This window comes from Phyllobates terribilis, unplaced genomic scaffold (genome assembly GCF_046119375.1).
Source record: "Phyllobates terribilis strain yellow unplaced genomic scaffold, ASM4611937v1 Scaffold_8__6_contigs__length_399053987, whole genome shotgun sequence".
NCBI classification, from domain to species: Eukaryota; Metazoa; Chordata; class Amphibia; order Anura; family Dendrobatidae; genus Phyllobates; species Phyllobates terribilis.
Window position 1 is genome coordinate 295,487,170 of NW_027362768.1, and position 22,593 is coordinate 295,509,762.

At 42.4% G+C, this 22,593-nt stretch overlaps 1 protein-coding gene and 1 pseudogene across 1 annotated transcript in view; both read right to left on the bottom strand.

Moving 5' to 3' along the window:
- LOC141157753 (eukaryotic translation initiation factor 3 subunit L-like) overlaps positions 1 to 3,532 on the bottom strand; it is a 34,834-nt pseudogene extending 31,302 nt beyond the window's left edge.
- A 933-nt stretch (positions 3,533 to 4,465) lies between these two features.
- LOC141157754 (eukaryotic translation initiation factor 3 subunit L-like) overlaps positions 4,466 to 22,593 on the bottom strand; it is an 84,621-nt gene continuing 66,493 nt past the window's right edge. The window contains exons 2-3 of the mRNA XM_073645284.1: positions 12,626 to 12,674; positions 4,466 to 4,752 (exon numbers count right to left, since the gene is read on the bottom strand). Of these exons, the coding sequence (XP_073501385.1) occupies positions 4,466 to 4,752; positions 12,626 to 12,674 (336 nt within the window). The remainder of the gene's footprint in view (positions 4,753 to 12,625; positions 12,675 to 22,593) is intronic.

Genomic DNA, 22,593 nt, shown 5'->3' on the forward strand with positions numbered 1-22,593 from the left:
TCCTGACAGTGGGCAGTGAGAGGATTCACAAGTCTGCAGTCACATAGAATGGCTGCAAAATTGAGCACCGAGCCTGGACATCACCATTGATAAAAATAAACAACTGTCAGTGGCATAAAAACCCAGGCAGATTCTGTGTCGAGAACACGACAGGAACATGAGCCAAAGACACCAAGCATCAAGTACAGCTCTATCCCTCACCTCCACTGGTGTAAATCTCCAGCTGCCGGTTAATGTTGGATTTATCCATTAGAGAATGTAACACATTAAGGACGCTGTGAACGTTCCAGATCTTGGGGTTGGAACGCAGGAATTCAATTTCTTCCTCTGATTTCTTTGCGGTCTTACACCGATACTGGCTGAATGACTGAAACTGCATAGTGCAGAAATAGACAGATTTAACCAAGAGTGAAAATATTAGGTCTGCATGTTCAAAGAGAGACGCGTGAGCAGAGCGCAGCGGGAGAAAGTCTACAGGAAAATATCTGTACCTGGTAAATGAATTCATCAATAATATCCCACAGCCACTGGTTAGGCAGCTCCAAGGGCGCAGGACCATCAGCATCTACAAGGAAGTCATCAGTGTCAATGCAAATAATATCGCACCAGCAACACAACACAAGCCACAGACAAAACTGTCATGTCATTCTTAGAGGGGTTATCGCACAAACAATGATCATATAGTCACAGGATTCACATGCATGTCCATTACTGCCATATGTGATTGTGGCACCCCAGGGGTCTGGTTTCCACAGTAACAGCAATGTTATGTCTGAGAGCAGGTGGGAGGTCTCTTGGTCAGGGATCCTGTGCATGCCACACCTCCTGCCCAGTCCTGGGAGGGGAAGAACTTCCCCTATATAAACCTAGGGCTGAGGCAGGGTTAGAGAGTAGAGAAGAAGTAGAGACAGAGAAGAGAAGCAGATATAGGAAAAGAACATCAGGAGCTCTGTGGGCGCAGTGCTACAAGGAGTCAGGGGCTGGCAGCTGCAGAGCTCGCCCTGACTGAGAAGCTATCACCGGACCCGGAGTCCGAGGCTGTGGGGACTAACTCCTATCCAGCAGCAGAAACCGACCGGCAGGGGATTTCAGGTCCTCTGGCCAAGAAACCCGAAGGTATGGTCACACGCGTGGGACCAGCACCGCCGTCGTGGAGCGGAAGCTACTAGAAGGCCCCGAGTCACCGGCCATACGGGTGAGCACCACACGGTACACTCAGGGACGTGGGCTATTTATACCCGCCTCTAGCAAGGTAGCCAGAAGAGTACAGTTAGTTTGGGAGGCCTACAACTTCGCCTGGCCAGGGGAGATCCCATCTGCTCAAGGACTGACCAGGCCTCAATCGCTAGCAGTACTCCGGGAGGGTCTATCTTTGTCACCAGTAAAGACCCTGAACTACACTGTACCGTCTCCGAGTGGTTCCTGCTACCCCCATCATCCACGTCGGCTGCCCTGAGGCCATACCCCTCCCGTTGGGGGTGATACTATCACGCTGCACAATCCTACCACCGGCCTCAGCGGTCTGCCCTGCAGCGGCAGCTCCTTCGCTGCATTCAACGGGTGGCGTAGTCGTACAACATCTACCGCTAATACAGCGCCACTTAGTCTGACTCCCTGGGCACGGACCGGGTCACCGCCACGAGACTACAACCCTCAACAGATCCGGCTCCGGGTAAGCTCCCGCGTGCGCAACGCTGCGCGACACAGGCCCAGGGGTGCGTCATGATCATGCATGTGCACTACTGATCTATCCACACTCAGCACACAGGATTAGCTTTGTGTCTTCAGTGGGTGGGAGGGGGTTTGCAGTGGTTATACCCCCCCCACTGATCTCACCTGTTGATACATAAATGCTTTTGTGAAAACACCTTTAAAAGAGGTAGTCCGAAGGCCAAAGAAATTTTCATCTAACTCCCTATCTAGTGCTGTAATTTAAACCCATTTCAATTAGGCTTACATTAAAAATTCCCTACCGTCCCCTAACTACACTAACTGCTATTACATCTTTTTTCCCTATTTCCCATGCGCTGACGCTTCGTGTGAGAATCCCAGTGCATGATGAGATACTCAAACAAAGAGTCATAAGAGGGTAGAGGCTGCGGTCACTGCTGCAGTCGCAGGCCCCCTCCCTGCAACCAAGAGTCATCAGTGATGTCCATTTCAGGGCATGGGCTAGTCCGTGCACGCTGTCATTGTGCGATGTGCAGTCATAGCATGTGCTCTGTGTTGTCAGCTAAGATCAGTAATAATGAACCAACACCACAGAGGAGAGTGCACTGTCAGAGCACGACGTCAGAATACCCGGCGGCGTGCAGAGAACAGCACCGTCCCCACAAGTGACACAGCGATCAGGGACTAGCCCAGCCCCTGAAATAAGCGTCACTGATGAAGCTTCAGTTCAGGGAGGAAGCAGGGGCTGTGGCAGCCTCTCCCCCTAATGAAGCTTCATTTCAGTATCCCAGCATGCACATAGCGTCATCAAAAAGCAAGTAGGGAAAAAAAAAAACAATAGCAGTTAGATAGTGAAGTTAGGGGACGTTAAGGAATTTTTAGTGCAAGCATATTAGAAACTAGTTTGGATTACGGTACTAAATAGATAGGGAATCCGATAAAAAAAGGGTGGTCCGAAGGCCAAAAAAACCTTAACATTTACAACCTAAGGCCATGTTCAGTTTTTTACCTCAGTATTTGTAAGCCAAAATCAGGAGTGGAACAATCAGAGGAAAAGTATAATAGAAACACATCACCACTTCTGTATTTATCACCCACTCCTGGTTTTGGCTTACAGATACTGATATGATATACTGACCAAATACTCAACGTGTGAATGTGGCCTAACAGTCAAACTTAAGGCCCCGTCACACTAAGCGATATCGCTAGCGAGATCACTGCTGTGTCACGGTTTTGGTGACTCACCAGCGATGTCGCTATGTGTGACACTTTGCAACGATCAGGCCCCTGCTGTGAGGTCGCTGATCGTTGCAAAGTGTCCTGGACCATTTTTTGGTCGTTGGCCTCCCGCTGGCCAGCACACATCGCTGTGTGTGACCAGCGGGACCAACGATCAGGCTGGTAACCATGGTAAATATCGGGTTACTAGGGGCACGCGCGCACTTAGTAACCCGCTTTTTACCATGGATACCACTCTGCTACAGTGAGCGGAGGCTCCCGCGCACCGTAGCAGAGTGGTATCCATGGTAAACAGCGGGTTACTAGGGGCACACGCGCACTTAGTAACCCGATATTTACCATAGTTACCAGCCTGCTCCTGCTTAAGCAGCAGGCTGGTAACGGGAGCAGGACATCGTGGAACGATTCTTTCCATGATATCGCTGCTCCCCTCATCGCTGGTGAGCCTGCCTGTTTGACAGCTCACCAGCGATGTATTAGCGATGCAGCAACGATCCCTGACAGGTCGTATCGTTGTCGGGATCGCTGCTGCATCGCTTAGTGTGACGGTGCCTTTACTCAAAATGTAGTTGAAGAGATTGCAGTAGTTGTAGTAAGATTCAAAACGCTGCTCCAATGTGGGTCCCTAAAGAAAGGACAAGAATCAGTGTTATTGCATCCCCCCAAATACAACTTATGCACCGGTGTCCAAATTAAAGCGGCAGAACGAATTCTTACTCTAACTTTGGCGTAGATGTGTCTGTAATATAGCTCCTTATAGAGGATTAAGAACACCGCATCTGAAAGAGAAGGGAACTGGTTATAAACACCCACACATTAAGTTTAGATGGTTGTTTTAGATTTCTAACAAAGTCAGAAAAAAAGAGAAACAGTTATCAAAACCACAAGAACAAAAGTGGATAAAGTAGCATTAGCAAGTAAGAAGTGGTCAGCATTTATTTTTCTAAAATGGAAAACTGCTTCCTTTTCTATTGCACTAAATTTAATTGACTCTTTTGACTGCAAAAGCATCTCAGCCTATAAAAAAGGGTGCAAATAATAACTCAAGAGGGTATGGGCACACAACGTCTTTCAGACAGATTCAGCCTAAAGAAGCACTATAAAAAAATGCACAGCAATGTTAAAACTTCTGTTAATTCTTTTAACCACTGCAAGTTTGAAAACCGGGATGTGGACGCACGTTCAATATTTGGGGGGCTTCTGCTTGGAAGCTGCTAGCTATTAAAAGGACGGAAAAAAAAAAAGCCGACAGTAAAACTGGTGCAAAAATGCCAATGAAGACGCTTTGGGAAAAACACCGCCGTAATTTTCCTGCACAGTCTTAGCCTTTGATAACTTAGCAGGTACACCGGCGAATAAGAGATGTCATGTGCACCTTCCCCAAGTCATACAGCCATCAGTAACGTAAATGCCCACACCTACCATTCCCAACTTGCGGAGCGATTGCTTCTGCTTCAGGCCATGGGGAATTCTTGAAGAAACGTTCAGTTAACTTTGTCCAGCTGCAATGAGAAGAAAGCAGTAAGTCAGTGAGAAATAACAATGGTCGAGTCAGTCATGAGAGTAGCAGCTGCAAAAAACTGATCACACTGTCATATGAACCTCCATGCTGCAGAACCTCTTTACCTGTTCTCATAGATACTGTATCTTGTATCTCGTACACCTTCTGGTCGATGACATCGTTGGACACTCGGCTGGCCTGCAGCTCGTACACCTTCTGATCTATCAGGTCAGACACTGTCTTGTGGAAGTACTGAATAAAGTTCTTTATCACTTCAGGGATGACCTGATAGGTTTGCTGCTCATACTGGCGTTCATATGCCAGGTCCTGCTTGGGGTCACCTGTGATAAAAAGTGAAAATGCTTATCAATACTAAATAATATAGAATAACTCACACATACTAGTTCGACGTTTTGGTGGGATAAGTGAACGAGGCTCCAAGAAATATTGAGCGATTGGTGATGTAATATCCACAATTTGCTGCTGATGTTTTTACAGGAGCATGGTTAGGCTCAATGGACATAATGGAAATCACCAATACAATTCTGCCTCATCTCATCGGCTGACGTGTAATATACAAGAGACATACAAAGCATGTTATGTTTCTAAAGGGAACCAGTCATGTCAGATATTTTTTTTAAGTAAATTTATTGCTTTTTCATTTAGTTTTACAAATCAAAAAGAGAAATAATATAACATGTTACAAAAGACATCATGTTTACATTCATGAGCGCACTTCATATATCACACTTAAAAAATCCTATATAACTGTTAGACTTTTAAAGGGAATCGGTCATGTGAAAAATGCTATTAACCTGCAGATTAATAGCGTTCTGAACCTGCCTGGTACCAAGAGGAAAGGAACTTTATTTATTCGGCAGCATTCGGGTTTCAGGCACGGGGGCAGCGCCGGTTCAGTCACCGCTCTGTGAATGTAGAGCGATGGCTCTAACTTTGCCCCCGGCCCTGACAGCTGGACCTAATGCTGAGCTGCTGTCAGTCAGTGTCGGGGTGCAGTTACAGCCGCTGATCTCTATACACAGAACGGTGACTGAACCCGTGCCGGCGCTGCCCCCGTGCCTGAAACCAGTACACTATTGGGAGGTATAATGTTAATTTCCTCCTGACAGCGTGGGTCTAAGTGCCAGCACCAGGCAGGTTCAGAACGCTATTAACCTGCATATTAACCCCATATCTGCAGGTTAATAGCGGTTTTTTTTCACGTGACAGGTGGGTCATTCCACATCAAGTGGACCAGTTTTAAAAATCGTCCCAACTCGACCTTCTGCGATTTTGTTGAAAATTTATAAGGATGTACATGTATGTTTGAAAAGAGGTTCTGTAAATTTTTAGGGCCAGATCTCAAATACATTGGGCACTGTTGACCTTTCACTGGAGGTTCCACCAAGCCTGCGGCTTCAGCTAAGAGGATTTTGCAAACTTTGGCACATAGCCATTAGAGTTCTATGCTGGCTATGATGCTGAAATTTGGCATACTAGCTCAACTTTTGCTTCTAAACACGATAAAATTATTACTGGCTATGACAAAACAATATTTCGGCCGCAATTTTGTGTCAAAGTAGCTTGTAAAAAGCATCGCATAAAATTTATGCCAAACTTTGCCCATATATAACTCAAGACCAAAAGCCAATAGTAACTGGTGCTTTGCCCTGTACACCAAACATCTACATGACTTTGCATTGCTGCAATATCACGGTCAAACCATATGTATTTGTGGAAATATTCACACCCACATATGATGAAAAACTTAAAAAAACTGAATTTTACCTATTTTTAGGTCAAATTTCTCAAAAAGGGTACCCCTAAAATATATTAATTCTGATATCATTAGAAAGGGCACATTTTTCTCTACAAGGATCATTGTTTTTTTTTTTTTTGGAGTCTCTCAGTTTAAGAAAAGAAAAATGCCACTGAACATGGTGTTATTTATGCGCGTAATGCATTGATTTTGTGTTTGATTTTCAGATTATTATCACATGTTACAGAGTTGTATTGTTGCTAGCAATGTCTATTATAATCAAAAACCTATAAACCTTTTTGTTTATGAAAAGTTATTGACTATTGTTACGTTTTAATGCATATATTATTTATTTTTTAGCGATGGAAAATGAAATTGATGAAGAATCCGCCCAGTGCTCTATCGGCCTTGCGAACAATTCGAAGTGCCACCTTAAGACATTCACCCATAGCAAGGATGAGTTGAAATTGTTTACAAGCTTTGGATTGGATGAACAGAAATTGCTGCGTCGACGAGTGGGACTAAATTTTGACGAACATTCACAAATCTGTTTACACCATGAAGCTTCATTCTTGACCAAATATGAGCATTTGCAAAAATCGGGTTGCAATCCTTTTGGGAAGAAAGGTCATAACACCAAAAACAATTTGCGAGCTATCAATTTGTTAGCAGCTGACCAATTGAACAAATTTACAAAGAATGATGTGAAGCCTGGCCAGAAGATGTGTGCATCATGTCGAAAAGAATTTGCTAACAGGAAAAAATCAGCTGATCCAGTTTCCTCTGAATCAGATCCAGATGGAATGGAATGTTCTCCTGAAAGTCTAAAGTCAAGCTTAACATCCATTGGCATCTCTCCTCTGAAATATCCACGGGTAAGCCAGCGGGATTCACTTGGATATGCAAGGAGAAAGATAAGCCAGGTACAAAACGCATTTTCTAGCAAGATTGCTTCAATTGGAGGTTTTGAGCCGAAAGACATTGAGCAAACAAAAACAGCACAGTGCAAAATGTGTCTGGATTACAATCACCTTTTGGCAGATTTGAAGCAAAAGCTGCAGGTGTTCAGTCGGGCAGAAAAGGTCCAAATCTTGACATTGGCACCTAAAAGTTGGTCCATTAAGGCTATATCAGACGAATTCGGTGTCTCTGAACGAATGGTCAAGCAAGCTCGAAAGCTTAAATGTGAACATGGGATCTTAGCCTTACCTAGAATCAAGTGTGGCAAGAAAGTTTCTGAGGAAGTGAAGAAAAAGGTGCAGGCATTTTTTGAGGATGATGAATTTAGTCGAATGTGCCCTGGTAAAAAAGACTATGTATCAGTGCGAATAGCAGGAGAAAAAAAAAAAGCAGATGCAAAAGCGACTATTACTGAGCAATATGAGGGAAATGTTTGTTGCCTATCGGGATGGGAATGGCCCTGAAATTGGATTTTCCAAGTTTTGTGAGCTTCGGCCAAAGTGGTCCGTAACCGTTGGATCTGCTGGAACACATTCTGTTTGTGTGTGTACCATTCACCAAAATGTCAAACTAATGCTTGCAGCATGCCCAATCAATGATGACTACAAAGAGCTCATATGCAAAATGGTCTGTGGAATTGAATCCAAGGACTGTATGCTTGGCCGTTGTGATAAATGCCCGGGTCCTGAAGTTTTAAAAGAATTTCTAGTCAATGTGTTTGTCAACAGTGACCCTGAAGATATTATTGAGTTCAAACAATGGATTCACACTGATCGAGACACGCTTGATACCAAACAACTGACTATAGAAGATTTCATTGAAGAATTGGTTTTGAAAATTTCTAAACTTTGTAGCCATCACTACATCGCCAAGCATCAAAGTAGCTATTTGAAATCGTTGAAGGAGAGCTTGTGATCCTTATGGACTTTGCTGAAAATTACTCATTTATTGTTCAAGATGCCATTCAAGGTTTCCACTGGGAAAATAGTCAAGCTACAGTACACCCATTTGTAATTTACTTCAAGGAGTTAAATGGTGAAGCTGCGCAGAACATCAGCTTGTGCATACTCAGTGATTGCTCACGACATGACACAGTTGCAGTCCACACTTTCTTAACAGTAATTGTGGAGTATCTCAAGACTCTCATCTATGGGATTCGTCATATCCACTACTTCAGCGATGGATCTGCAGCCCAGTACAAAAATTTAAAAAATTTTCTCAACTTGTGCCACCACAATGCTGATTTCAATATCAGCGCTGAATGGAATTTTTTTGGTACCAGTCATGGAAAGTCGCCCTGTGATGGGATTGGAGGGACAGCAAAGAGGTTGGCAGCTCGTGCCAGTCTTCAACTCCCAACTGAAAACCAAATACTGACCCCGGTGGATTTATTCAACTTTTGCAACGAGCAACTGCATGGAATCAAATTTTTTTTGTTCCAAAAGAAAAAATTTACGAAATACGGGTAGTTCAAGAGGAAAGGTTCAAAGAAGGACATACAATTGCTGGAACAAGAGAAAATCACCAGTTTGTGCCAATTGATGACAAAAAGATTCGCATTTCAAGGGTGTCAAATGACCCATCATCTTTCATTGCCCATGTAGATAGATCTGTCAGATCAGAAATGCCTTTTGTGCCAATTGCAAACCTCCAGCCAGGGCAATACGTTGCCTGCATTTACGATAGGAACTGGTGGATTGGAAATATTTCTGAAATTTCAGTCGACGACCATGATGCATTAATAAATTCTATGCATCCTCATGGACCAGCTAGCTTCTTTCACTGGCCTGTGAGAAATGATACATGCTGGATTCCCGAGCAGTCAATCATTGCAATAATTCCAGCACCAGCTGCAACAGCAATGGGCCGACAATACAGCTTCTCTGAACCGATTATGTTGCAAATTCAGCAACAATTCCAGACCACTTAGACTGAACATTATGGCTTGGGAACCAAGAAAAGATACCCAATATTAGGCTTGGGATCCTAGGCAAAGACACCCACCCTCAGGCTTTGGAACCTGCGATAAAGAGACCGCCCGCGGCTGGCCTTGCACGGCTATCGGCCATGGCTCCTAGGCGATGGGGCTGCCAATTCTCGAAAGACAGCATTATTACAATTCTTAAAAGGATTAGAATACCAATTCTTAGGGAATTGGTTGTGGTATAACCACCATGGACCAACGCAAGGGTTTGAATAGTGCAGTTACCATTCATTGCTTATTAATAAATAACACCATGTTCAGTGGCATTTTTCTTTTCTTAAACTGAGAGACTCCAAAAAAAAACCAATGATCCTTGTAGAGAAAAATGTGCTCTTTCTAATGATATCAGAATTAATATATTTTAGGGGTACCCTTTTTGAGAAATTTGACCTAAAAATAGGTAAAATTCGTTTTTTTCAAGTTTTTCATCATATGTGGGTGTGAATATTTCCACAAATACATATGATTTGACCGTGATATTGCAGCAATGCAAAGTCATGTCAATGTTTGGTGTACAGGGCAAAGCACAGGTTACTATTGGTTTTTGGTCTTGAGTTATATATGGGCAAAGTTTGGCATAAATTTTATGCGACGCGTTTTACAAGCTACTTTGACACAAAATTGCGGCCGAAATACTGTTTTGTCATAGCCGGTAATAATTTTATCATGTTTAGCAGCAAAAGTTGAGCTAGTATTCCAAATTTCAGCATCATAGCCAGTATAGAACCCTAATGGCTATGTGCCAAAGTTTGCAAAATCCTCTTAGCTGAAGCCGCAGGCTTGGTGGAACCTCCAGTGAAAGGTCAACAGTGCCCAATGTATTTGAGAACTGGCCCTAAAAATTTACAGAACCTCTTTTCAAACATACATGTACATCCTTATAAATTTTCAGCAAAATCGCAGAAGGTCGAATGGGGACCACTGGTCCACTTGACATGGAATGACTCAGGTTCCCTTTAAGTCCTCAAGACAGTAACAGCATTTGGAATCTTTGTGACACCTTCAGCCTTCCCAATTTACCGTCTAATTCTTCGATACCTTCCTTTCAGTGTGTATAAAAGCTTGTACTAAATGTTTTATCTCTACAGCACTATAATACGTCAAAATAAACTTTATTCAATTATCAAGGAAAAGCTTAGTTTTTCTTTTATCGCGTTCTGTTTCTATCCGCTCTATGTTCAGCAAACATCTTAGTTTGTCTCAAATCAAGTGTTATGAAGGTACTGATTGCGATAACCAATCTTTTAAAATGGCCTTTTCTAGAGATCAGAAAAATGGAGTGTATGAGAATAGGAAAGCGACCAGAGCTTGTGCTCCCATGCACTCCTCCTTCTTTATGAAATATTGCTAACATAGGGCTTACCTACAATATTATATTCCAAATATGTTCTACACTTGATTGGATTATGCTCAAGAACGTTTGGACTATACTACACTGCCATAGTCTGTTTTGCAAGTCTTACATTTAGGGCAATATGAGATTCTATCAGTCTGAAGTGTACCTGATCACGCTATTAACATGCAAATACAGGGATAATCTGCAGATTAATAATGTTATGAAGGTGCCCAGTCGTCGTACTGAAAATGCAACACCTGGCAGAAAGTGAACTTTACTTCTCCCTGTAGCCGCTGCTTTCAGTCATACCGGCGTCTCCGGAGAAATTAGTCACCGTTCACAGCACTGAGAGCAGCGGCTGTAAGCACGGACCGGCACTGACTGACTGTCGGCTCAGAAGTGCATCAGTGTAGAGCTGCCACTCTCTGCGCTGTGAGCAGTGACTGTAATTGCTCAGGACATGGCGGTATGACTGAAAGCGGCGGCTCCAGGGAGAAATAAAGTTAAAACCAATTGGGAGAAAATTAAGTACAACGTCCAGGCACTTTCATAAATATCCCTATATCTGCAGGTTAATAGTGTTATCTGACCTGATAGATTCCCTTTAATGAGGCTGGTGGAATATGTAATGCAAAATCAACAGGGTAAAATCACAGCTAGTGTGCTGGTTTGTTCATTGTATCAGAGGAGAAAGAGGTCAACTAAATAAGAGCACAAGGTGACGGTTACAGGACCACGTGGGCACGTTTGTGTGTGGTCAGAAGAAATAGCAAGAAGAATTTCCTCCCCTTCTTCCAAGAACCTTATCTTTCTCATTTTTCTGTTGGCATAGCAGTATGAGGGCTTGCTTTTTGTAGGGTGAAAATTCCAACAGGGGTAAAATGGTAAGAACAAAAATGCAAATCCGCCATTGTATTCTGGGGCTTGTTTTTACAGCGTTCATTGTATGGTTAAAAAAAAAAAAATTGACCTGGCAATATGATACTTCACGTCAGAACGATTACAAAAGTATACATATTGTTAGGGAGGTGCATCAACCAAAAAACAGCAATTATTTTCTCTGTACGGTGCTGACCATATGGGTTAATTACAGCAACTTATATTTTCATTTACTGAACTTTTACAGACGCAGCGATAACGAACGTCACTTTAAAAAAATAAATAAAAAAATCATATCTACTGTATTTTTAGTCCCCTTCAAGGGCATGAATCTGATCTACAGTATATAGAAGACATGATGATCACTTCTGAAGCCCAGTGATTGACAACAGCATTTATGTGGTTAAGGAGGACCAACCACTATGTCAAAAGTGGCCAATTTTTGCTTTTATTTAATTCTCGCTGCTCCAATAACAATCTGGCACCTGCCTTGTATAGAGACCACTCACACTTTACCCACATCTGACATAGGATGAGGTAGATCCTATGTGGGGAAGGGACAGACCCTAGGAAAGTCATCCACAATTTCTAATGATACAGCGACATTTAGGAAAAGGTTTCTAACAGCAGAGACCCTGCAGACACAAACTGCGCATGCAGAGTGCCGGGTGCCCCAGCCAAGGCATCTGAGCAGAGGGACTTTGTAGCCAATGCTAATTAGTCACATCTGGTGAGACATGGAGAAAAAAAAGTGGCCTTGTGAACCTCCACTGACAAAAGATCAATATAGAAATATATGAAAAGTTAGTAGCACTGAGAACTGGAAAACACCACAAACTAAAAGCTGTTGAACTAAATGGGTGATCGCGTTCAGAAAATCATCTTCCTCCAGCTGCAGTTTATTATAACAGACCCCTCTTTCCTCACTGTCTTCAGGTCCTGGCACCGAGTCTCTGCAGCTGCTCCAGTGCCTAACACGCTGACGTCACAATGACAACGCTGCAGCCAATCAGTGAGCTGAGTAGTTTGTACAGTCAATCTGAGAAAAGCCACTAAGCTCACAGGTTGGCTACAGTGGCGCCTACGTAGATCTCAGGCTACAGAAAATTCACCATGATGTCAGCGCTGCAGACAATCACAGACACCAGGAGCAGCAGCAGAGACTCTGTGCTGGATCTGAGGAGGGTGAGTGTTATAAAACTGCAGCAGGAGGATTGCAGATTTCTTAAGGGGACAACCCCTGTAATGGTAGGTGATTCCCAGTGTGCACATAGGAGACAGGAGCAATAATCCTACCTGTGTGCGTGTCATAGTCCGCCTGGCAGCTGTAGGGATCATATGGGGTCTGCAGAAAAACAGATCAGAGGGAAATGAGCACAAGCAATAATAACCCATCCACACTGGGATAACGACAGCCGTAAAGAGAGCAATCACACGGGACTCGCCCCCGACACCACTACTGTGATTGATTCATCATCTATTCCACAGCCACTCACATCATAATCCTCGTACGACATGATGAAGTCTGCAGAGTGGCCACCGGCAACTGCAGCGCGAACAGGGGGGAAAGGAGAGACCAACTTCCGGCGACTTCCTATGACCGCACTGCCGGTGTCACGGGCACCCAATCAGGGCCGCTTTTACATTTCTGCTTCAGCACGATTCTTTGCGACCTTGTGGCTGATTGGCTTTTCTTGGTCACGTGTGTTGCAGGCCGCTCTCGCGTGTAGCTGGCTCTACCACATGGAGATGGTTGTTATCTAGTAGCAGACCTTCTGTGGCAGCTCCTGGATCACAGCTCTGATTACTGCAGAGCTCCTCAGGCTTAACATTAGGATCTGTTGTACTGCTGATAAGTGATCCAAGGTCTGGTCATTTCTACACACTATTCAACTATCAGGCGTAAGGGGGTGACATACTTTTTTAGGTTGTGTTCATACTGAAGTTTTTTAGCGGGTTTTCAGAGCTGTTTCACTCTTAGGCTATGTGCCCAGGATGCAGAAATGAAGCAGAAATTTCCTCAAATCCACAAAGATCAATTTCTCTTGCGGGTACGCTGAGTTTTTTGTCCCTTCTTACTGGGTCATATTTTAAATAAAGCTGCATTGTTTTTGATACTTCCTGGTTGAGATTCTTATGTGCGGATTACATATGTGATTGATGCATTTCTGCCGCGGACACGCACTAAAGACGCATGTGTGATTTTACCTGATTTTCTGCATGTAATGCAACTTTATAGGAAATATTTACACACAAAACTCAGCGTACCTGCAAGAGAAAATGTCCGGCTGCTTATTTCAAACACGCACCACAGGTGAGGTTACATTGAGTAAAATAAAAGCACAGTGGGCAGGAGATTTCTATAAATCCCATCCACTTTGCTGGATTTGTAAGATGCTTCGTTTTTGATGCAGCAAAATATGCAGCATCAAAAATGCACCAAAAGCTGATCTCTGGAACGTAGTCTTATACTGACCCATCTCTTTTTTAACTCCAGAAACTGAAAACACATCTGATTGTCTTTAAACTTTAGTATGTGGTGTTATTAAAGGTATAACTCACAACTGTCCCGGATTCAGCGGGACTGTCCCGATTTGAGGGCTCAATCCCGCATCCCATTCCATCACATCTCAGCTGTTCTCCAGACTTTTATACTCACCTCTCCGACGACGTTTTCATCGCTCCTGTAGCTTTTCCCGGGGCGGGGCTTCTCGTGCATAAATTACATTCTTCTCAGTGGCGGGGCTGCTCGCTGCATAAATTAAATGGTATATTTACTTCTTCTGCCTCCTGTGATCTGGTGGGAATCAAACTCACATCTCTGTGTTCATCTTAGTGTTCATCGGCTGGTGCTCTACCAACAAGGCATACCCCACAATGTTATAGATAGGAGAATTTGGTTATCTTGACCTCTATTGCAGGCAATGCACCCAGAAGCAGAGTATAAATATTCTTAGAAATACATTGTATATATAACAATATATTTTTATGTTGCCTGTATCCTGAGGTGAAGAAAACTTTTTTTTGTTCCTATATAAGTATTAAAATTAATTAGCAAATACAAAAAAAAATTCTGCGACTCATTCCAGGTCTTGTGCCCACAACCTTTACATTACAGATAAGGGGCTTTAAGCTGCTGAACCACAAGTTCTAATGATGTCACTGATCTGTATTGCAGGCTCGGCCTTCAGGCAGATGATACTGATTGAAATACACTGCTGTGTACAATGGACGGTATGTATTTTTATTCTACAGGGAGAATAAGAGATTTTTTTCATCCTATAAAATTGTTAAAAAATAATGAAAAACACATGATAATGAAAGACATATTGTCATTTTAATGCATATTTTTTAAAATAATGAGCATCACAAATCAGCACATAACACGGACATATTTGGTGTCCCTGTAATCGTAACGACCCTCACAACACAGTGATCAGATTATTTACGGGATCAGTAAATGACGTAAAAAATTGGCGTGATTGATTTTTTTTTCTCTATTAAACCCATAAAAAATATAATAAAACTGTAATGCTGAGGCCGTGTTCATAAGTAGCGTAAATGCTGCGTTCTTTCTGCTGCTTTTTGTCTGTAGGTGTTCGCACCACACAACGCAGTAACAATCTTCTCTGATTATTGTGTGTTTTCTGCGTTTCTTCTATGCGTTTTCCCTCTTATTTGATGCGATTACGGTACAGATATGAAGCAGAGTTTTTAACGCTTTTTAATAGTACAGAAAAGTTTTGATTCTACTCTTAAAAATTCAGCTGCATTTTTTTCTTCGTGCATTTTTTTTTCAGAAGGAGATTATAGAGAAAAAATGCACCAAAACCGCAGAGTTCAGCAGCGTCTTCAGACCACAGAGCGGAGATTTCATGGAATCATGTCCACTTTGCTTTAAAATTTAGACCGTGTTCACTTGTAGAGTAAATGCTGCTTTTTTTGCATACAAATTTTGCTGTGTTTAACTGTCCAAGCAAAGTGGATGTGATTTCATGAGAACAGCGCCCGCTCTTAGAATTCAAACAGTATTTTACATTATTTAGAAGTTAGTATTTCTCTATATTCCTGTCTCTCCACCTGTTTTACAGGCGTTCTTCCTTCCCCTTTTCTTTCCTTGCCTTTCCCGTTCCTTTTCTTCCCCCCTATTAAATGTTTTATATATAAGGTATCGTATATGTGTATCATAACCCCTTTCCTTTGCCTATCCTGTACATACCAATCTTTTTCATTTTCCTTCTATCCCTTTAATTTTTTCTTTTCCCTTTTTCCCATTTTCCTTAACCCCTTTACAACCCAAGGTGGTTTGCATATTAATGACCAGGCCAATTTTTACAATTCTGACCACTGTCACTTTATGAGGTAATTACTCTGGAACGCTTCAACGGATCCCCCTGATTCTGAGAATGTTTTTTCGTGACATATTGTACTTCATGATAGTGGTAAAATTTCTTTGATATCACTTGCGTTTATTTGTGAAAAAATTGAAATTTGGTGAAAATTTCAAAAATTTAGCAATTTTCAACATTTGAATTTTTATGCCCTTAAATCAGAGAGATATGTCACACAAAATAGTTAATAAATAACATTTTCCACATGTCTACTTTACATCAGCACAATTTTGGAACTATCATTTTTTTTTTTATTAGGGAGCTATAAGGGTTAAAAGTTGATCAGCGATTTCTCATTTTTCCAACAAAATTTACAAAACATTTTTTAGGGACCACATCATATTTGAAGTCACTTTGAGGGGTCTTTCTGACAGAAAATACCCAAAAGTGACACCATTCTAAAAACTGCACCCCTCAAGGTGCTCAAAACCACATTCAAGAAGTTTATTAACCCTTCAGGTGCTTCACAGGAATTTTTGGAATGTGGAAGAAAATAATTAACATTTAACTTTTTTCACAAAAATGTTACTTTAGGCCCATTTTTTTTATTTTTGCAGGGGTAACAGGAAAAATTGGACCCCAAAATTTGTTGTGCAATTTCCCCTGAGCATGCAGATACCCCATATGTGGGGGAAAACCACTGTTTGGGCGCATGGCAGGGCTCGGAAGGGAAGGAGCACCATTTGACTTTTTGAATGTAAAATTTGCTTGAATAATTAGCGGATGCCATGTTGCGTTTGGGGAGCCCCTCATGTGCCTAAACAGTGGAAACCCCCCACAAATGACAGCATCTTGGAAACATGACCCCTCAGGGAACTTATCTAGATGTGTGGTGAGCACCTTGAACCCCCAGGGGCTTCACAGAAGTTTATAACATTGAGCCGTAAAAATAAAATTTTCACATTTTTCCCACAAAAATGTTTTTCAGCCCCCAATTTTGCATTTTCATAAGGGTAACAGGAGAAATTGCACCAAACAGTTTGTTATGCAATTTCTCCTGAGTTAGCAGATACCCCATATATGGAGGAAAACCATGGTTTGGGCGCACGGCAGGGTTCGTAAGGGAAGGAGCGCCATTTGACTTTTTGATTGTAAAATTTGCTTGAATAATTAGCGGACGCCATGTTGCATTTGGAGAGCCCCTGATGTGCCTAAACAGTGGAAACCCCCCACAAGTGACACCATTTTGGAAACTAGACCCCTCAGGGAACTTATCTAGATGTGTGGTGAGCACCCTGAACCCCCAAGTGCTTTACAGAAGTTTATAACATGGAGCCGTGAAAATAAAAAAAAATAACTTTTTCCACAAAAATGATGTTTTAGCCCCAATTTTTTTATTTTCACAAGGATAAGAGGTAAAAATGAACCCCAAAAACTGTTCTGCAATTTCTCCTGAGTACGCCAATACCCCATATGTGGGGAAAATACAGTGTTTGGGCACACGGCAGAGTTCAGAAGGGAAGGAGCACTGTGTGACTTTTTGAACGCAAAATTGGCTGGAATCGAGAGCGGACGCCATGTTGCGTTTGGAGAGCCCCTGATATGCCTAAATAGTGGAAACCCCCCACAAGTGACCGCATTTTGGAAACTACACCCCTCACGAATTTTATCAAGGGGTATAGTGAACATTTTGAACGCAGAGGTACGACACAGAATTTGATAACATTAGGTCATCATATTGAATAAGTTGTCATTAGTCTTGAGCGCAAGTGCTCGCTTCTTGAGTTTGCATCGGGTACTCAGGTATGCACCATGTATCACGGGTGCTCGAGTGACATGCTCGAGTCCCCGCTCCGCATGTTTCACGGTTATTAGACTCCCAAAAAAAACATGCGAGGATCGCTCGTACATGGCAGGCAATCCCCGCAAGGTTTTTTTGGCCGCGAAGCATATGGGGTGGAGACTCAAGCATGTCACTCGAACACCCACGATACTCAGTGCATACCCGCCACCCGATGCAAACTCAAGTAGCGAGCACTTGCACTCAACACTGGTCGCCATATCGTCATCTTTTTTTTTTACTTTTGAAAAAAAAAAATCCCAACCCTAACCCTAGCCCAACCCCAACCTTAGCCCAACCTTAACCCCAAACCTAACCCTAGCCCAACCCTAACCCTAGCACATCCCTAGCCCAACCCTAACCCCAACCCTAACCCTAGCACTACCCTAGCTCAACCCTAACCCTAGCTAAACCCTAACCCCAACCCTAACCCTAGCACAACCCTAACCCGAGAGTTTATTTTTTACGCCGTTCCTCTTGCGATATAAGTGATTAGACGACTTTATTCTTCGGGTCGGTGCGATTACAGTGATACCATCATCATATCAGGTTTTTATGATTGACAGCTGACACGCGCTAAAAGACGCTTTTTTTGCAAAGACTAGTTTTTACATCGCCATATTTTGAGAGCTATAATTTTTCCATATTTTGGCCGACAGTGTCAGGTGACGGCTTGTTTTTTGTGGGACGAGTTGACGTTTTTATTAGTGACATTTTCAGGCACGTGACTTTTTTTGCTCTCTTTCTATTCCGATTTTTGGGAGGCAGAATAAACAAAAAACAACAATTCAGGACTTTTTTTTTTTTTTTTTAAATTTATGCTGTTTCGCGTGTGGTAAAATTGATAAGGCAGCTTTATTCTTCGGGTCAGTACATTTACAGCGGTACCACATTTATATAGTTTTTCTATGTTTTGGTGCTTTTACACAATAAAAGCTATTTTATAGAAAAAAATATTTTTTTGCTTCTCTTTATTTTGAGAGCTATAACTTTTTTATTTTTCGGCTGATGGAGCTGTATGGCGGCTTGTTTTTTGCGGGACAAGATGATGTTTTCAGCTGTACCATCTTTATTTATATTCGTCTTTTTGATCACGTGTTATTCCATTTTTTGTTTGGTGGTATGATGATAAAGCATAGTTTTTTTGCTTCGTTTTTTATTTATTCTTATTTTATTTATTTTTTTTACCGTGTTCACTGAAGGGGCTAACTAGTGGGACAGTTTTATAGGTCAGGTCGTTCCGGATGCGGCGATACAAATATGTGTACTTTTATTGTTTTTTATTTTATTTTCATAATAATATTTCTTCATGGGTACATTACATTTTTATTTTTGGTGGATTATTTTTTTTTATATTTTTACAATTGTTTTTTTCACTTTCTAACACTTTTTTTTTACTTTTATTCTTTGTCCCACTATGGGACTTTCTCTTTTTTTTTTTTCTGATCGCCTGTATAGCACAGGAATGCAGCACCATCCCTGTGCTATACAGGCTGTCAGCGCTGCAGATGCAGAAGATACTTTGGTCATGCACTGCGCTTGACCAAAATATCTTCCTGCCGTCTGGTGACCCGGATGTTGTCATGACGACATTGGGTGACATCGCTGGATGCTGGCAGGAGAGGTGAGTATCCCGATCACCTCTCCTTGCCCCCGCAATGCTGCGATCGACTTCGATCACAGCATTGCGGGGGTTAATGTGCCAGGAGTGGTGCGGGACCGCTCCCAGCATATAGCACTGGGTGTCAGCTATGACAATCAGGCTGTGTGGGCGCGATCGCAAAGACGTACTAATACGTATCAGGCTCTTAAGTCCAGTTCGCAGATACGTATTAGTACGTCTTGGGCTTTAAAGGGGTTAATAAAATATATTTTTCCTTCCCCCTTCTCATCCTTAACCCTTTCCACCCTTTATTTTACCTATATCTTTCATCTCTTTACATTTGACTTTTTTTTCCTTTTATTTTGTTCTTGTTTGCTTCTTTATTACTGTGTATATATAATATGTCTCTTCCCTTTTTCTTTACCCCATTTATGTAAAAAAGTCCTTAATAAAAACTACTTTAACAAAAAAAGGCGTCCGCTGTGTGGTTTTGGTGCTTTTATTTCTCTAGATGATTCTATGTGGAGCACATAAAAAACGCCTGTAAAAAAACGCAGATAAGTTTTTAAGTGCAGAATGAAAGCTTTTCTGTACTATAAAAAACAGAATAAAAACGCGGCTTCACATCTGCACCAAAAACGGATTAGATAAGTGGGGAAAAGATTGTTATTGCGGAGTTTGGTGCGGACATCTGCTGAAAACAAATATCACAATATTTCTGCAACGTGTGCACACGGCCTTACAGACACAAAAAAAGCCGGATGTCGTATAGTGAAGCTACATAAAGATGAGAAAGTTCTGGCGGCTCCGACTGTGAATGAATGAACAAAAAATAATCCATAGGTCCCAACTAGAGATGAGCAGGTCGCACAGATGACGTTGCGCTGCCCTGAGTGATCAAAAGCCGCCGGGGACGCCGGATGGTTAGAGATTCACGGCCTTCTGTCCAGCCGCCAGGTACCACTGATCTGGACACTGGACTGGAGAGCCGTGAATCCATCCACTCATCTCAAGTCCCAACAGTCCTGGATACAGCGGACAGTCCTGATTTTGGGTCTCCGCCCTGCAGTCTCGGGCGTCTGCTGAATTTCCCTCACTACCACCGCCCCTCTGACAACTCCTACTGCCAGGGGAGAAAGAAAAGGTAAATGGGCGTGGATTGGGGTGAGGCCAAAATTCGCTATGAGCGCCTCATGATCAATCCCTCTTTCCGTTGTTCAGAAGTTGGGAGATATGTTAAAGGCATTGTCCAGTCAAAACCCATAAGTCTGCAGTTACTCTGTGTGACTGCAGACTTATGAATCCCCCAGAGCTCGCACTGTGCGCTGTGGGCATTTGCCCCGTTTCAGACCCGGGACCGGAGGGTACGTATGAGTTATACATATCCTGGCCTGGTGTGTGCGGTGTCGCTCCATACACTAGTATGTACCACACCCCGTGTAGTGACGAGGCCGTCTAGTGGGCACGGCCTCTCTACATACAAGTGTATGGAAGCGAGGCCGCGGCCACTGGCAGGGAGTATTACGAGTTTGAGAAATGGAGCGCAGCACCCAAATATTATGATCTGGTGCTCAACCCGACATATACAAAAAAAATTACCAAGGACACAACAACAACAAAGATGTATGTAAAGATAGGGATCATCAATAAGGTAAAAAATATGTTTGCGGAATTTTATTCATATAGACTGAACAAACAATCAAAAGTTAAAAACAATTAAAAAGCATAACGCTTTAGCGTTATATCAAGCCACAACATAATATTGTTCAGCCAATCCTCCAATAAATGTCACCAGTAAATACAACTATATATCCATATAAAACACATCCCATAAATATTAGAACTCAAAAATCACATAATATAACGTGATCCTCACAAATTATATAAATATAATATGCTGTTGGCACAATTCCCAAAAATAGCCTGAAGAACAATATTATATTGTGGCTTGATATAATGCTAAAGCGTTATGCTTTTTAATTTTTTTTTACTTTTGATTGTTCAGTCAATATTAATAAAATTCCGCAAATATATTTTTTACTTTATTGGTGATCCCGGTCTTTACATACATCTTTGTTCTTGTTGTGTCCTTGGCAGGGAGTATTATTAACGCATACATAACCTCCGATCCTGGTGTAACAGGCCACAGTATACTCCATCCAGATTAAACCCGGGTATAGTTTGGTCCAGGTCAGAGTATACCCTGGGGAATAAACTGTCATAGGCCAAACTATACCTGGGGGTATAAAATAGCCTAGGCCAAACTATACCCCCCAGGCTACAATATACCTCCCAGGGGATAAACTGTCCTAGGCCAAACTATACCTGGGGGTATAAAATAGCCTAGGCCAAACTATACCCCCCAGGCTACAATATACCTCTCAGGGGATAAACTGTCCTAGGCCAAACTATACCTGGGGGTATAAAATAGCCTAGGCCTAACTATACCCCCAGGCTACAATATACCTCTCAGGGGATAAACTGTCCTAGCCCAAACTATACCTGGGGGTATAAAATAGCCTAGGCTAAACTATACCCCCCAGGCTACAATATACCTCCCAGGGGATAAACTGTCCTAGGCCAAACTATACCTGGGGGTATAAAATAGCCTAGGCCAAACTATACCCCCCAGGCTACAATATACCCCCCAGGGGATAAACTGTCCTAGGCCAAACTATACCTGGGGGTATAAAATAGCCTAGGCCAAACTATACCCGCCAGGCTACAATATACCTCCCAGGGGATAAACTGTCCTAGGCCAAACTATACCTGGGGGTATAAAATAGCCTAGGCCAAACTATACCCCCCAGGCTACAATATACCTCCCAGGGGATAAACTGTCCTAGGCCAAACTATACCTGGGGGTATAAAATAGCCTAGGCCAAACTATACCCCCCAGGCTACAATATACCCCCCAGGGGATAAACTGTCCTAGGCCAAACTATACCTGGGGGTATAAAATAGCCTAGGCCAAACTATAATCCCTCCAGAATATACCCCTCTATTTTATGAGCCCTTGTAAATGAGATTTTAGGTGCCATTTTTTAATCACTTAATACTGACTTCCATGTAGGTATTTGTGTTGTTAATCACATTATGAAGATTGATCTTACAATACAATGTGACTGAGAAGTCTATCATCTGAGATGTGTCCTGTTGGTTGTAGTGACTCAGATGTTAGAGTTCCTCCTCTATGTGTTTAGAACTTTAGGATTTAAGTCAGTTACCTTCTCACATAACTTACCTGACAAACCTGAACCCCCATTAAGATGTTGAAAAATTAAGTAATTCTTGTGTATATCACTCACCGCTGCTGATATACATGGGGTGTAATCCGGCCTGAGGGGATACGAAATGGCCTAGGCCTCTTAAAGAAGTTGTCCACTACTTTTACATTGATGCCCTATCCGTAGGATAGGGCATCAATGTATGATCGGCCGGGGTCCCGCATGCGGCACCCCCGCCGATCAGCTGTTATCGGAGGCTCTGG